At 39.3% G+C, this 18176-nt stretch overlaps 1 protein-coding gene across 1 annotated transcript in view; it reads right to left on the bottom strand.

The window, feature by feature from the left end:
* Positions 1–13: 13 nt before the first annotated feature.
* LOC107570979 (voltage-dependent P/Q-type calcium channel subunit alpha-1A-like) overlaps positions 14–18176 on the bottom strand; it is a 55243-nt gene continuing 37080 nt past the window's right edge. The window contains exons 35-45 of the mRNA XM_016257295.1: positions 16971–17076; positions 16378–16485; positions 13621–13724; positions 11439–11545; positions 10031–10172; positions 8230–8349; positions 6653–6670; positions 5902–5937; positions 4489–4699; positions 3717–3961; positions 14–2149 (exon numbers count right to left, since the gene is read on the bottom strand). Coding sequence (XP_016112781.1) covers positions 1493–2149; positions 3717–3961; positions 4489–4699; positions 5902–5937; positions 6653–6670; positions 8230–8349; positions 10031–10172; positions 11439–11545; positions 13621–13724; positions 16378–16485; positions 16971–17076 — 1854 coding nt within the window. The 3' untranslated portion in view covers positions 14–1492. The remainder of the gene's footprint in view (positions 2150–3716; positions 3962–4488; positions 4700–5901; positions 5938–6652; positions 6671–8229; positions 8350–10030; positions 10173–11438; positions 11546–13620; positions 13725–16377; positions 16486–16970; positions 17077–18176) is intronic.

The raw sequence follows: 18176 nt of genomic DNA, 5'->3' as shown, positions 1-18176 counted from the left end.
AAACAAGATGGCCACAACAGACAAAACCCTCGAAAACAAGACAACAAAGTCACATGACCACCTCTATCTTCATCAGCATCACCGTCATCTTCATCAATTGCATTAAGATAGTTTTCATCATTATAAGACTATTGTTATTGACAATAGCAAATGAAGCCCTCAGAAAGGAGAACGTCTCTCACCCCGTTTCTCTCTCTGTTCGCAGCCATGGCCGACAGAGCCGTAATGAGGGAGGTTTCACCATTCAGGCTCGTTTTTAGTGCAATCCAAAGTAATAATAAACAGTGCAGAACATCATCTGGGATCCTCAGAAGGATATAACAGAAAACACCTTCAGATCTGTCTCGCTATTTAGAAAGGTCTGCTGTAGCGTCTATCTATAAATTCCATCTGCACGTAAAGATCTGTAGACATGGCAAGAGCAACAGGGAGAAAACGAGAGAAAGAACTTCCAACTGAATGGAAAAAAGAGAGCTATCACCCCCCTTCCCACAGTAAATCTTCTGTCTGATATATATATTTATATATATTTATATATATATATTTTTTTAAATCAATCATGCAAGTTTCCATCAGATTTTAGTCCAAAAATATCAAAGAAAGCTGAGCAAATGCAACAAAATAACCAAGCTCCAAATGTTCAAAAAGAAGAAGTAATCAATTGAAGACATTCTGAAGAGGAAATAGTCTTTCTGTCCCTCCCTCATTTGCCGTTTCATTCTTTTTCCACGGTCTTTTCCTTGTCAGGACCGAGTGGCAGTTTGTGGGTGGGGTTTCGGTGTGCCACGCCCACCCACCTCCTCTCGCCTGCACTGGGTCCTTTCATATGCCACGCCTCTTTGACGGTTAACCCCTCCCCAGGTGATGAAGTCACTCAGCATCTTGAGTTGGTAACAGTAAACGCAGATGATAAAACTCATCGATATCGGCCAGCACATGGGGCTGGTTTTGCAGTTGGTAGAGCTCTCATTCCCAAGAGCACTTGCATTTTCTTCAACAATGTCTGTTTTTTCTTCCCTTTTTATTTTTTGGGTCTTTTCAAGAGGCATAGATGTGAGGGGGAAAAATGGGTTCTGGCTTCTTTTTCAAAATTCATTTTTTTTCTTTGTTTTTGATTGACAGAGAATGTTGCTTCTCATTTTTTCCATCGGGCAAGAAGCAATCGGTCTTGCTTAGTTTGGAGTGGAGCATTCAAACACAATGACGCTGATCTTTAAAGTTCAGTCCATCTAAACGCAACCACCCCATTTCTCGCTCATATGCTCCCATTCCCTTGCGTGCTGAGCAGCATGGGAAACGTAGTCCAGAGAGCAGGAGAAAGCTTTAGAGAGAGAGGGAGTAGGGGAGCTGTATGTGCTGCTCCAAGGCTCAGAGTCTCACAATGGCGCATTTGCCCTGTTTGCGTTTCCCCTTCCACCCCCTCTCTCCCTGCTGCGGTGCATAAACATCTTGGTTTAAGTTGAGTGGCGCCCCCTCCTGGTCACACTGCGCACTAACACCAATCATCCTCGTCCGTCTCGCTATACTGTTCGTGCAACCCCTTCCGGGGCCCACGGCCATGGGGCGGCGGGTGTGGGCCTGGGTGGGGGCCGCGCCGGTGCGGGGAGGGCGAGGAGGAACGGTAGCCGTTAGGCATACGGCGTGGGTGCAGGGGAGGCCCTTGACGAGCAGTCCTTGGCGATCGGGGATGCGGGTGTGAATGAGGGTGGGGGTTGCCCTGTGATAGACTCTGCTCGTAGGCAGGCGGCTCATGGTGCCGCTCGTACTCATAGTCCCGATCGTAGATAGGTCCGTCGCCCTCCAGACTCTCAGGCAACGGGCCCCAGCGGCTGTGACGTGGGGACCTGGGAGATGCGTGCCTGGGGGAGCGTGGGGAGGCGTGCTGGGGTGAGCCGTGATGGGGCGAGGCATGGCGGGAGGGTGAATGATGGTAGGGCGGTTCGTGACCCGGTGGAGAGAAGTGTCTCGGGGAAGGGGAACGGAGTCGACCCTGGCCCGGGGAGCCGTACGGAGGCTTGCGGACGGCAGGGGAGTAGGTGACATGAGGGCGTGGTGTAGACGGTGTCTGGGGCAACTGCCGACGGCCACGTCGGGGGGTGCTGGTCCCCGACGTCGAGGGAACTGGGCTTCCGCTCACGGAACTACTGCCCTACATGAAAATTAAAACAAGGCAAATAAAAAAACACCACAAAATTAACGTCAAACAAAAGAAAGGAGCACACACCGGCAAGAGAGGGAGAATGTAGAGGAGGAAGAGGAGAGAGAGACGAGGGAGAGTAAGTGAGAGAAAGAGAGAGAGAGAAAGAGAGAGAGAAAAAGGTGTGTGGAAACAACAACATCAAGAAAACCAGAAAGAAACAAACCGGTAATGAGGCAAAACAGCAGACACAGAGAAGCCACAAGTCACATCGAGAAAAATGGACAGAAACCACAGTGATAAAATAAGATAAACAAAAGAATAACACAAAAAAGAGAAACTGATTTCAGTAAGCAGTCATGATAAGGTCACAGGTGTGCATATGCTGTCTGGTTACAGTCGACCCACATCTGTGTGCTCAAGATACCTTTCATCCCTCAGACTCCTCATTGCAGGTTACTGTAAAGATCTTAACCATGGACTTACGCACATAAATAGGTGTGCTGAATGAAGTGAATAAAGGAATGCTTCAAAATGATACTACTTCATGAAATATGCTATTTTCCTTTACATTTTAATAAAAATAATAGTCATGCCAATTGAATAAAATTAATTCCACAGTATTTAAAATACTTGATATTTTAAATATTTGTTTAATGGCATCTTCTCAATAAGTAAATAAAGACTAATATCACTGATATCAGTATTGATACTGATGGCTCTTATTTATTATTTTTACATTAATTATTTATTAACATTTACAGAACATAAAAACGTAATAATAACCTTTAATTGAAGTGAACCTGAAACAATATTCACATAAACCCATTATAAATAATCTCCACCTTTTATATAGTTTGAATGTTGACATTTCTGCCTCTGTCAGCACTCAAACTTTTAATGTTATTTTTACCAGACCTAAAAAAAAAAAAAATGGTTTGATGTATTATATAAACATACTCTAGTTTTCATTACAAAACCTCCTCCAGTCCAAAAAAGACTATCTACTAGAAATAAACTGCAACACCTCATTTCAAAATGCATCAGCATGACTGCACACACATTTTGTGCTGTTGTTTGGCTGCATATATATCTTCTTAGTCATCTTAAGGATCTCAATATAAAGAAACAGTAAAAGATCAATTTTAATATAAATTTAACCATTTTGGTGGCACATTTCAGCACAGATTGATTTGTGAACTTATTGCAATGTGCAAAGTTATTGTTATTGAAGAACAGGGCAGTGCAAACTATAGTGGACCTGACAGCAAACCTGAAACTCTTAAGTGCTGTTGCTTATTTTATATGTGAATAAATTAGAAACAGAAGCTATAATAATAACAAAGGCTTTTTCAAGCAGCAAATAATAGCCAGAGGAAAGGTGGGAAATGTTTGGGTTAAAGTAAAATCACACTCTTACAGAGCAAGAAACCTTGATTAAAATTATAAGTGTAGATCAGCGAACGAAAAACATTTAATCTGACATGACCCCTTTATGTACTATTGTGAGTCACTTCTAAAAATAATGTTGAATTTGTGCATACAATAAAAGTGGTATTTCAGTGAATGTGTGTCCCACCTGTCTATGCCCTCTCCCCTCACTCGGTGAGCGGGACCAGTGGCGATCAGATCTGTCGTGAGGATGACGGTGGTAATCGTGCTCATGACCGTACCGCTCCTTATCCACCGAGCTGTGGTGGTGATGATGATGATGGTGGTGGTGGTGGTGGCGACGGTCTTTCGCTCGACCCCGTTCTCGTTCTCTCTCTTTAGGTGGGAGGTCACCTGATTGTGTAGTGGTGCTGAGATCCGTGCCCAGACCTGCTAAAGCCAACACAGAAATGAGATGAGATAGCACTTTAGACCAAGGCTGTAACCATGTCTTGAACATTGGGGAGGACCAACTTTCATATATATATATATAGCCTATGCGCTGCTTTTATTGACACACTCGCACACAGAGGTCATATAATGAGGTGTGCACACACAAACATGTTAATACTACCCAGCAACTTTTATTATTATAAAATTGTTTCTATACTGAATCGCTACATTATATTTCTCAGCAACGACATGTTTTTAAAGTAACTAAATTCACACCTTCATTGTTTGTAGGGAGAGACGAACAGATGCAGGTGATTCACACACGCACATTTAATCTCTCTCTCTCTCTCTCTCAAAATGGCCTTATTTGAGAAAAAGTTGAGTAGTTTGCATCACTAAATATAAATGTCGGACATTTTTTAACAAAATTAGGCATCCGATGACCCCTTTTGCATAATTAGAGCAACAAAGAATGTGTACAGGAAAAAAACTACCACAAAAAGTTAATTATTTTTTTCACGTGTGACCTGTGTCTGCATCTGTATAGCGAGCGAGTGATCTCTCTGAGGTGCGGTGACTGCGGTCTCTCTCCCGTTCTCTTCTTCGTGGACCATGTCGGTGACCCTCTTCAGACACCACCCGTTCCAGAGAGTAATCGTCCAGTCGCACGCCTCGTCCTGAACGTCCGTGAACCAGTGAGGATGTAGAACGGCGCATTGGACTTGTGTCTGTGATGGTCTACACAGAAAGATACAAGGTAGAAAAAAAGAAGGTAGAAGGTAGAAAAAGAGTGGGAAGAACAGAAGTTTACATTTATATGTTTTCACAGAGCAGCTTGATTATATGCAGTGTTACGAGTGCATATGTGTGCATGTTTGAAAACATTTGAATGTAATCTGGTTAACACTCAGCCCATTCCACACCCACTGAGAAAACCAAGGCACAGGTATATCTGTCATGCTCAATGAAGACAGAAAGAGAAATAGTAATATATAGAGAGATGGATAATTTGTGATTGAGAGAGACAGAGCAAGAGAGAGAGAGAGAATGAGAGATAGACAGGCAGACCAACAGACAGACAGACAGACAGACAGACAGACAGATAGATAGATAGATAGATAGATAGATAGATAACACAGATATAAAGACAGACAGAGAGACAGAGAGACAGACAGATAGATAGATAGATAGATAGATAGATAGATAGATAGATAGATAGATAGATAGGTCATGCCTTACATGCACTGCAGCTTTTCTAATTCAAGCAGAACCATTAAATACATTCTCACGTTTCTCTGCCATAGCTGAGCACACAAAACCCAATTCAGCCAAAAGAAGTTCAGCACATTTGTCCATGCACACATCCGGACACATGATGGTCAACATGACAATCTATAGCATGTGTAGACACACAAAGACATACTTGGGCACATAACGCTCTTCTGCATCAAAACATGATCTGAAAACTGAAATATCCCTTCACGCTCTTCTTCACTCACACACATAATGCTTTATGCCATGCGCCTGACTGAAACATGCTAACAACATGACCGTTATTGGCAGCAGGTTTTCCTGTTTGAAATCCATGCGTCAAGAACTACGAGACAGCAAAAGCTTCCCATGTCCACAGGACCAGATATACAGAGATAAGACACAGGCAGACACACACACTCGTGCGCACACACACACACACATAGGGATACAGGGCTGCATAAGTGGACAGGAAAAAGGTATATAGAGAGAAAGGTACAGCGACGAACCGAATATACAAAGGGAAAACAGGAAAAGTGAGTGAATAACAAGAAGGATGGCATGAAATAGAGTTCAGTGTGACATCAAGACATAAAGAGAGACGCAGACTCCTAAAACAGACAAAATAAGAGAGAGGGAATAAGGAGAAGAGCATGGAGAAGAGGCAGAAAGCCAGAGATGGTACATACACTGAGGTTACTTCCTCGCGGCCTGTGTCTCCGTCGCTGTTGGACAGCAGACAGACGGTGCGCAGAACAGGACACACGCATGAGACCACGGGACGATACATACAGAGCACAGCAGAGAAAGTGTGTGAGGAAAAAAGAGAGAGGGGGAAAATAAAGGAAGTAAAGAGGAATTGGAACAAGGAAGGAAGAAAGAAAGGAAAAGGTGAGTAGGAAATCAAGGGGCACAGAGATATGACATGAAAATGGTGACAAATTCAATGTGCAATATGACAGAATGGGCAAGAAAGATCACAGGGTTGAGAAATCATCAAAAAAAGAAGAAAGGAATCGATGGAGTAAGAAATGAAAGACGTGCCATGGGAAATCCATGAAGAAGGAGAGACCAAAACAAAGGAAGCAAAAAAATAAATAAATGGAGAAAGAGAGAAAAAGTAAAACCACAAAAAGACAAAGGAAAAAAAGAGGACATGAATGACAATGAAAGGAAAAGGGAAATAGAAAACCACAAGGCATTATTGGTTCAAACGGAGACAGAAAAAAACAAGATTAAAGGAGAGATTAAAAGCAAAGTGGAGAGGAGAAGCGAAAGAGAGAGAGAAAAATAGTGATCGCCATTTTAATTTAGAGAGAGCACAGAAACACACAGGCATTGACAGGAAGGGGTTGGGGGGAGGAGGAGGAAAAGGAAAGAGAAAAAAGACAAAAATTGAGCGAGTGTAGAGAAAGATAGGAAGCACACTAACACACTTACCGCAGCAGAACGCACACTCTGTGGGGCAGAGCAGTGTTAGACAAGAGTGAGTCACAAGAACAACAACCACATCTATGTTACAGCTTTACACGACACGCACTAACACAGAGTTTGGATCCTCACACTTCCTGGTGAGTAGTGTACACACCACACTTCCAACACACAAGTGAACATATATTTCTTCTAGCAGATTCTTACTAGTTTTTGAGGTTTCTATGTTTAGCTCACCTTCAAACACACTTCAAAACAGAGACACACGACTTCCTCACACTTGTCTTATACACACTTGGACAAATTGCTAAATCCAGACACTTCTCCAGAGGAGAGTCAACCAAGAGATCATGGGGGTTATGTCAGGGTGAGAAATGCTGTGTGTGTACACACATTTATGCATTATAGCATAATAGAGTAATTGCTTCTATGTGATGTGTTGTGGGTGTATGTTTGCGGAATCGAATGTTTTGAGCATGTTACTGCCTCCAGAGGTTGATTTGTGGTAGTGTTTCAAAAGGATCTGGTGAAATATCTCATCAGGTCAGGAGGTCACAGTACATTGGGTATGCAAAGCAGTGCATATGTGCATATTTAATTTTGGCCTTTTAATGCATGTAATGGGACGCGTCTTCAATTTAGTCAACAGTTAACTGGCTACTTTCATGTGAAGTGTCCTATAACTTTTATTTTTTATTTTTTAACTCAGCTGACAAATGGATTAAGAAATGCATTTGGATGCAAATGTTTTCTTAAATTATGTTGTAGCATTGATTTATTGAAGAAGAACAAACAAACAAAAAAAATCTAAACAAAACAGGGCACTTCGGAGTGTAAGGACAGAAAGGGCATGTGCTCTGCACAGGTTGAGCCCTACCTGTGCACGTGCCTGCTTTTGATCACATAAATGCAGCCTCAGCTAGCATGAGACATCTATCAAAAACAAACTCAAAACTTCTGAACAGTAATCTTTGTCTTTATTTTTCAATTAGAAATGTGATTTATTAATTAATTTTAATGTTACAATTAGTTATGCTGTAAAACTTTAATTAAATATTTATACAATCAAATAGTTGATAATTCCATACAAACATGCTTTATCTAATTAGTTAGGGCTGGAACTATACATTTTGTAATTATGCACAGGCTGTTTTCTGTTACTTCTGTCACTACCTCAAATCCAGCTCTGGCAGCAGGACACGCCAGACACACCAAGGTTTTCTTGAAATTGAGCTAGGGTGTTATGATGATGCACAGAACCAACTCTCTCTCTCTCTCTCGCTCTCTCTCTCTCTCTCTCTCTCTCTCTCTCTCTCTCACACTCACACAGCCATGCATGTAAGTGAAGGTCAGGGTGGGAGCCACTTATCCATATGCCCTTTGACTTTTGACAAAGACATGCTAGCATTTATTGGCTTGTTAGCATGACAACACACCAAACTTTTGAAGTTTGGCTCCCCCAACTGAAGCTGTCAAAGGCTGTTAGCTGGATAACTGACAGAGGACGGATATTGGGAATGGATAACAGATAAAAGGTGGAAAGACCAAATGGGTGAATGGATGGATGAAAGGATGAAGGTGCTCACTTGGTTGTCTGCTGAGAGGCGTGGCATGGAGATGGTCCGCCCATGCCCTTCCATTGGGTGACAGGGCTCAGTGTCCGAGTAACCGTCCCCAACAGGCCCAATCTCTCTCATTTCTACCGTCTGCAAAACAGAGCAACAGCATGTGGGCCAGGCTGATGCCTGCTTCACCGGCCTACAGCTCTATTGGGTGTGATAAACCAGTAGAGGGCAATGTTTTGCGCAAAAGTACAGTTGAACTGAAGACTAGATTAACTAGAGCTAGTCATTAGCCATTCCAAATGATGCATATCACTAACAGAGTGGAATAAAAGAACAGGTGCACACTAGTCTCTGACTATCAGCCCACATCACAGCTTATTCTGGCCAAGAAACGAGAGAAGACAGGAAGGGGTTGTCTAACTGATATATAGAGTATATAAAATAAAATAAACAAGCCAATGTTTGCTTTTTGTATATAATGTTTAAAGACGAGTAAATCTGAACATTTACATTACATTTACTACTAATCATCCCAAATAAAATGTAGAAGCCATATTTAAGCTACTTCAAATTCAGGTTTGTTTTCTTGTGATATGGTTGTAAAAATAAAATAAAATAAAATAAAATAAAACTTCTTGTTCTGGTTCATATAAAAATTTAAATAATTTAATTAATTTAACAACCTATTTTGCATACATATCCAAAGTGATGACAGCAAATAAAAAAAGATTCACTGATTTCAGGTTTGGTCTATAAAAAGGTCAAATAAAGTAAATATTAAGATTCATATTACAAATTAATAACACAAATGTTTTACCATAACTTATTTTGCATACATATCCAAATTGTTGAGAGGAGATAAAAAGAGATTGAGTTGTTTCAGGTTTCAAGCTACTTCAAATTCAAGTGTGTTTACTTGTTATATGTTTGTAAAAGTAAATAAATAAATCAAATAAAAAAGCTGTTATTCTGTTTTATATATATTAGATCTTTTTCTTTACTAATCCAAAATCCCAAATTAAATATGATTCAACTCCTACAAAAAAATCTGAAAATCTTTCAATTATGCAATTTCTATGTGTACTTTTACGTTTTGGCTTTGTAAATAATGGAAGACTTACTATTAAAAATTTAGCATAAATGATTTGCATACACATCCAAAGGGAAGAGAGGAAGTAGAACACACAGTATTGGTTGGATCGGATCAGGTCACAGCTCTTGTTTACAGATCTCTTGTAGGTTGAGACTAGGTGCACACTGACCCTGTCTAATTGCCTACTACAGGTTTAAGTACTTTCCAACATGCTCATTATGCCTAAATCTGTTTATTCAGCATCTCCTTTGCTTCATAGTATTAGGATGAGTGACTAGTACAGGGAAACATCAGGGTCGGATGACTGCTGAGCTACAGAGAAGAGCCACACTGAAGGAGAGATGAGAGTCTGGAGGGGGTTTGGTAAAATCCAGCAGACAGTGAGGAAGCAGGCAAGCAGTGAAACACCCCCGCAGTCTGGCAGTGATGGAAGGGTCTAAACAAACGGTCTACAATGGGCAGTGAAGTTCATCAGAATAATTCATCAGACAGATAAAGAAGTGAGCTACAGACCGACAGAGACAGAAGAGATAGAACGAGTGATAATATGAATGAGAAGTGTGTCCAAAAGCAGCGAAAAAGGGACGATGGCTGGGAAGACAGTGATTGGCTAACCAGCACACAGTTCATTACCAAAGGCTGAGAGAAGCTGATATAGTCACGCCAAATTTAAATTCAGATCTAAACAAGACAAAATTGCCTTTCTGTACTGAGGACCTCCGCTATTACCTGTGGATTGTGACGGATGTCGTGATGGTCATCAGGATACGGTCTGTCAGGGTTCCAGTTTTCTGGAACAGACTTCTGGAGCTTTTCCTGGGCTCGTGACGTCGCCCACGACTGGCTCTCACTCATTCCACCCTCCGGAGGCCTGAACCAGAGAAAGATGTTGGCTGGTTAATTCATTTACTCACTCACACATGCACTTACATAAAAGCAGTTTTGTACCTACAAAATGCCTTTTGCAGACAAAAATAGTACAGAAAATAACTATTACAAATGTATATATGTATAAACAGCAGAATTAACACAAAAGCAGATAGACGTATATCGAAGAATCGAAACACAATGTGAGTAGAGCGACAGCTGAGAGATGGGAAAACAAAGAAAGAGCAGAAGTGCGGCCTATAAGGAGAAGAAGAAAGACAATTTAAAGACAAAGACAAAGCTAAGCAGTGAAAGAGAAGACAAAGAGCACCAGTTGAAACAGGTGAATCTCATAAAACCTCTCAGGTTCAGGTAATACTTTACTCCAAAATTAAAAAGAAAAATAAGAAAATAAGAAATGAATGTTTAATTTGTACAATTAACAATTTTGAAACTGACATTATTTTCATACCAATTAACCACATTTAATGACAGATTTTCATTACTCTGAAAAATACATACATAATATATGAGAAATACTGTACATATGTGTGTATATATATATATATATATATATATATATATATATATATACACACACACATATATATATATAGAGAGAGAGATAGAGAAAATAAATATCTTATTTAAATTGTAGAATGTTTATACAGTACTTCCTGGCAGTATTTGTTATGCTGTCTATAATGTACGCTTTTGTTGAATTTAGAATTTTGTATTACACAAAATAATCTTTTATTAAAATTTTTCTTAACAAAAATATTTGTATTTCAGAATTTTTCCTTACTGCAATACAATTGTTTATTTTATACAATTCTTTTTAAAATTAATTCATTTTATTAATGCAATAAACAACATTTTATTATTTCATTTAGCTTTTGGGAAGAAATATGGACCTGGATATGATTTCATGAGACTCACTCAGAAAGATTTAACTTAAAGCGGTAACACTTTGCAATAAGGTTCATTAGTCAACATTAATTAATGCAGTAACTAATGCTAACTAACGATTAGCCACACATTTGTTACAGTATTTATTAATCTTTGTTCATGTTAATTAATAAAAGTACAACTGTTCATCGTTAGCTCATGTTAGCTCTGGTCCATTAATTAATATTAACAGATACAATTTTGGATTTTAATAATGTATTAGTAAATGCTGCAATGAATACGAACTCAGATTAATAAATACCTTACAAGTATTTTTCATTCACATGACTTGCATATAAAGACTATTCAGGATGCTACTCACAGGCTGTTGACAGGTTCCTGCGGCAACTCGGGGAGACCGTTCAGCCCCTGTCCACCTTCCTGGCTCGGGGATGGCTCCATGCGCTGAAACATTAATGGCGTTCGGTTCTGTGTGAGATACGAACATGGCCTGCAGCTGGGATCAGACACACTCATGGGATATGGGGTAACACACACAAACCACCGTGCATTCCACAGGTGGTGGGGTACCAGACAGCAGAGGTTCCCCAGAGGGCATCATGGGAAATGGAGTTCTCCTGTGCCCTCGCCAACCTGAATGGAGTCCTCCATTGGGGCTGAGCTGTCTAGGTAGGTGCCGATGGCTCAAGACATTTCCATCCAACCCACCAGAAGATATGGGTGGTTGTAACAATTTGGGCGTGCTACAGTAAAGATCTGAGGTTCATACTTGCAGAACTACATGTTCTGGGTGGGTGAAACTTAAACTATGAACACTAGAAATCTCAGAGACCGTTGTAGCCCAAAGTTTACACCAAGAACCTCCCCTCAACATCCATTAATGAACATATTTGGCTAGACAAACGGTGTCCACACGGAGGGAGAAAAGATTCCATGTTAGTGACAACCTCACCAATCAACAAATGAAGGAAGACAAGACAAAACAGAGAAAATTACACACAACAAAAAAGAACAAGAGGTTGGCAGTGGATCCAATATGCCAAAAAGAATGGAAACAAGGAGGAAAGATCAAAAATAATTAGTTAAAATGCAAACAAGTTGACACAGACATAGATATACAGACATCAGAGATGGTTATAGAGAGTGAGACAGCCACAAAAGTGAAGCTGATGTTGAGAGGACGGTGCTGAGGTACAGATGCAGTCAAGTGAAGTACGACAGGTAAAGAGACAGACAGGGAGGCAAGACACAAACATATATTTAGACCATTCCCTGATGCCGGCAGAGTGTCCACGCTCTTTGTGGTAGGCTCCAAGTATTAATAAATTGAAAATGCAGGCAGAAACTATGGACACTGTGCCTGTACAGGATGGGAACGTTTCTAGGGAAGGGGACAGGAGTGACACTGACAAAAGGCCATGTTGTATCATTCATCATTGCATATACTCAGCAAAACTACTGTGTGTGTTTTTAAGCATGCTCTATCTCTGTAAATAAAATGTGAAATGAACTTGTATATAATCAGTGTTTTTGTTTCCATGCCATAAAAGCACTAAAATATCTAAAGGTTTGCACGTACATCTTTTAAATCATAGTGCTCCATGTGGGAAGTGACATACACTACTGTTCGAAAGTTTGGGACCGATAAGATAAAAAAAATAATTCTATTGTTATTCAGCAAGAATACATTATATTGATCGAAAGTGACAGTCAACAGCAAAGACATTTAAAATGCTACAAAAGATTTCTATTTCAAATAAATACTCTTCTTTTGAACTTTTTATTCATCAAATTATCCTAAAAAGATGTATCACAGTTTCCACAAAAATATTAAGCAGCAAAACTGTTTTCAACATTGATAATAAGAAATGTTTTTCGAGCACCAAATCAGAATATTATATTGATTTCTGAAGGATCATGTGACACCCAAAACTGGAATAATGGCTGCAGAAAATTCAGCTTTAGCATCACATGAATGAATTGCATTTTAAAATATAAACAGATGTAATAATATTTCACAATACTACTGTTTAACTGCATTTTCAATAAAAGCAGCCTTTGTGGGCATAAGAGAAATAACAGACAAAAATTTTACCGACCCCAGACTTTTTAATGGCAGTGTACATATCTAACAAGGGATAATTTCATCTTAAAATAGAGTGAAAGAGACATTGGCTGTGTCTGAAACTACAGTCAGCTGCATGACTAACTGCCTATAGCCTATATGTAGAGTCTGGTTTTCAACCATGTATCTGAATGCATATTTTGGGATATCTCATAACAAATACTGTATAAAAGCACCAATATGTGAATAAAGTTTTCAGAATGAGTATAAAAAAGGCAATGATTACTTCTAGAAATTATAACTTGAATCTTAGGTTAATATTTATAAATACATTTCAGACATAGCCAATAAATGTGAAGTTAACAAATTTAGAATAGCCATGTGGACAGGCACGAATCAATAAAATGTGGTGTTACCAGTGTTGATTAGCAAAGCTAGAGAGCAGACTTGGCATTTGTTTGTTTGTCTGAAGTGGTACCTGCTCCTCACGAAGCACCTGCAGCTTTTTGGCCTTGCTCTGCCGGTAGTACTCCATGATCATCATGGCGGCGTAGATCTTGCCCACTGTCAGGTCTGTTGCTGCTGAGAGGATGAAAAAGTTAACCTGCACAATTAGACCGGGGTGGAATGGGACCCTGAGCCGAGAGGGGAATGGGAGTTGGAGACAAGACATGCCACAATCACAAAGGTCTAGTCTCTCAGACCCAGACAAAACTCAGTCATGACCTCACAAGAAACCTCAATGGGAATGAACCAACAGAAGTTCTTCATAGGCCAGAATGAGTCTTAATCTGGGACTTAGAAACTAGACAACAGATAAACAACAAATTACAAGACAAATTTCACAAATACAGCTGCCCCAATATTTAGATTTAGACACTTAAGTCATAGTTAAACAAGTATGAATGTCATTGCATAGACAACAAATTACCACATGAATTTTACTTCGCTTAGGCGTATTTGCAGTGACATTTAACCAATTTTTGTTAACTTGTTGAAAAATATTTTGCTTCCTTAAAATAAATGTCCCCTGGTGTGCTGCTACCAAATGCGATAACATTCAAAACATTTTAGTATGGCTTAAGTGCCCAAATACTTTCTGGTGCAACTGTATATACATAGATACACACAATACACATTTTACACAATAGACACTAGACAAAGTACATCGACAAATACAAAACACCACAGAGCTGATAGTCTTTTCACAGTCAGATCCTCATTAATTAAAGAACTAGTGGTCGACTGATATATCACCAAGGCCGATATATCGGTTGATATTTGGAATTTTTTTAAATATCGGCATCAGCCGATAAGTTTTTTTGTTTGGCCGATGCGTTCGAGGCTGAGAACGGCAGCGCCTGAGCACACAGTGCTCACATTCTCCCTCTGGTTCGCTGTTGTCGTTAACAGTTCTGTCTAAATACGGATAGAAGTCTGTCTAATAATCAGATAGAACGTTTAAACAAAGGAATTAAAATGTATACAAAAAGTCTTATAACGATTGCTTTTATATTATTAGTAATAGAAAGGCAAACATTATAATACTTTTTTGTTTACCGTCAGCATTCAGCAAATACACATTTATATCATTTAAACAAATCTTTGAGTGACTACTGAACATTTAATTTCACAAAGCTTGCAAACTTAGTCGGATCCAGTTGTGAGATCTTGTGAAGTGTGCATGTGTATCCTGCATGATCGCGTGTTCTCTGGGTGACAGTCGATCCGACCGTGCGAACTGAATGCGGACAGGAGGAGAGTTCAGCTTCATTGAGACGCGCAATCGACAAACTTTAAACTCGTGATTTTAAATTATGCTGCGCTTTATGCATTTGCCCACTGTCATATTCATGTCATTTTCACTGTGTGCTGTATGTAAAATGAGTGTTACCTTGGCTTTATTTGAAAAAATATGATTCCCAATGCACACAAACTTCTCAGATTACTTAGTGCCCTGTTGGTTACAGTGTTTACTTCCTTTTTAAATATATTTTTATTAAATATTTATTTATTTATGAAAAATACTTTGTCATCTAATGTATAAGTATGTTTATTGAACATATTTATTTTTTTTTTATAAATTTTCAAATGATTACAAGTTTCTTAAATATGAATTAAAATAAATACAATTCTATTGGCTTTATATCGGCCACCCTGCTTTCCAAGATATCGGTATTGGCTGTCAAAAAAACAATATCGGTCGACCACTATAAAGAACCTCTCATTTTTCTCAAGGACCTTTAATAGCTTCACATTTCTAGCCTGTATTACATTCCTACAGGGACTCAAGAGCCATTTCACTATGAATATATGCCATGAATGAGGCAACAATTACAGAATGCTAGGATTACACTGTTTTGTGAGGAGCTCAAATTTTTCATTAAAACTCTGCAGCGGCATCCAGAGTTTGAATGAGACACATAACATATACATTTGAAAAATTTTGAGCTGCAATAAATGACAAAGATATATCTTCACATTAAACACTTTCTTGTTAGTACAATTTCATAGTAAAATGGCATGAAAGCCCCAGGGATTGACAGTAAACCTTAGAAATAATTCTAAAGCATGCTGCAATTTCAAAATTAAAAAGAAAACATGCTAAAGGAAAGCACACAAAAGTATTTTTCATAGAAAATATACAGATTTAAATACATTCTGGTCATCATATTAAAATGTAAAGTCTCTAACATCTGTAAACATGAGGTCATATCTCGGGCTACACTGTATTTGAGGCTCTGTGGTCTGGAGGTTAAGCCCAGCTTTGTGCTTTACACGTGCTGGAGTGAAAAGACTTCTATAGAGGATCCGTCTATAGCGAGGCACCCCCTGATAACAGGCAATGAAGAGGAGAGAACAAAGAAAGAGGGGAAAAAGGAAAGAGGTTGAGGAAGGGAGGGTATGTATTTTAGAAGTGGAATGACAATAAATCATATAGTTGTGGAATGACAATAAGCAATAAATCATATCGTTGTGGAATGACAATAAGCAATAAATCATATCGTTGTGAGACAATGATTTTTAAATAGCATTAATATGGTAAAGCATGGTATTACTGAGCTAATTAACAGTGTAAGATGTTGATTTGTCATGTGGGGACAGGATAAGGGTTAGTTAAAGTGAAAGTGTTGCCTGATCAGAGGGTGCTGAGCGGTGTGGGCTGAGAGAAGCTGTCCTCTGATGAATTGGTGATCTTTGTTTTGTTTTTTCTACAAACCCATCTGCAACTTACACTTGTGTGGTGTTACCAGCAGATCCAGGTTCTTCTGGGAGAGATTTGGCCAAATCGACATCATTTCCTTACGGAGCTCGGCATCCATCTGGTGTTTGTCTGCGCCTCCTGTAAGCGTATGATGTCAGGGCAGGGGACATACACACACATACACATGCACATATGTACAGACAAGCAAAATATGCCAATACACCAAAAGCATCAGCGCAATATTAAAAATCACATTCATTCAGAAGATACAAGAGAGACACACAGACATATTTTTACATTTTTCATATGCAGAAAGAAACAAAGAAAGAAAATAATTTTTTTAGATAGTTTTTATATATCAAATGTAAAAAAAAAATATAAAAAAAAAAGTTTAAAATAAAATAAAAAAGAAAGAAACAAAACCAAACAAAGAAAGAAATGGGAACTTTTTTTGATATATTTGACTCAAATTTTCAACAAAAAATTTAAAAGAAATAAAATCAAAAAAGAAAGAAAAATATCTGTTTTTATGATACGTATGGACTTATGTTTAGTTTATATTTTTAGTCAAATAAAAGATAGAAAAGAAGTAAGGAAAACGAAAAAGGGATGTCGTTCTGTACCCTTAGCGATTTTGATGTCCAGAGCTGTGCGTATCAAAGCCATCAAAGTGGAGTTGAAATGCACCGTGTTGTCATCTGCAACAGGTAGGTCCATGCGTAGCAGTCTCTGTGAAGAGCCAATCAGAGGGGATGAGGGCAGGGCTGTGTAAGTTAAACCTCCAATCAGATGTTTTGGTAAACTAATAAAAGGCTTGGGGAGCTCAGCAGTTTGTAGCCAAAGAATAAATCACTGGCCACACAAATTGCAGGAGATTAAGTTTTTCTCACCCATTTGATTGTAGTTTTGACAGTAGTTTCTTTTGATGCAGTGGTTGTGTACAAATATCCACCATTTTTGTTGGTGATACTCATACAACCACACAAAAAGGGATCTGGGAAGACTAAGTTGGCATCTGTGAGAGCAGTTTTCTTAGACTGACAAATAATTGACCAACAATCTGCAGCCTTGTAATGTGTGAACGAACCATTCACACATATCATAGAACATATACAGTACATACACATCAATTAAGTGACTTAATTGGAGCCCTCACAGATAAGTGGAGCAGTATCACATGGGATAAAGTCATCACTTCATCGTCATCAGTGTTCCTCTGCCTGTGAAAACTGATCTCAGATCAGGCATAAATATCACTCACATAAGCATGTATTTTTTTGGGACTGCCACTTGATCTGATATTCTGCATCTAATTAAAATTTCTACATTATAAAGTGTGCTTATAGTTTTTGGGAAGTGCTATCAACTGACCTTGAATCAGCTAGCAAAGGCTGAGGACACAAATGTCACAAATATATCACAAAAGGCTACTGCTATAGAGCTCCCCCTACCTGTCCATATTCATATATTTTGGATAAACCAATGAACGAAAGGGCACATAAAAAGTTCTTTTTAGATGCCGGTTTCATGCATTGGATGTACCTTCATGGAACTGGAACACACAAGCACACAACATGGCGTTAGTGTGAGGAAGTGAGCATGTGTTTGTGAGCCTGTGTATATTCGTGTGCCCATTTCAGACCAGTCCGTCGTTCCTTGCAGGTGTAGATACCAACGAGCATGAGCCGTGTTCCAGCGGTGGCCATGCAAAAGCACATGCAATGCAGCACGACCCCTAATCGGAGTTCAGCAATGGTACGACCCATCCTCCCCACCGATCCCAGCCCCCCCCCCCCCCCCCACAACCCCCCCCCCCCCCCGCACGCACT

The sequence above is a fragment of the Sinocyclocheilus grahami genome, unplaced genomic scaffold, assembly GCF_001515645.1.
Source record: "Sinocyclocheilus grahami isolate Dianchi unplaced genomic scaffold, SAMN03320097.WGS_v1.1 scaffold3.1, whole genome shotgun sequence".
In the NCBI taxonomy this organism is placed as follows: Eukaryota; Metazoa; Chordata; class Actinopteri; order Cypriniformes; family Cyprinidae; genus Sinocyclocheilus; species Sinocyclocheilus grahami.
The sequence above is the reverse complement of the archived record's forward strand: the minus strand, read 5'-3'. Positions and strand labels throughout refer to the sequence as shown.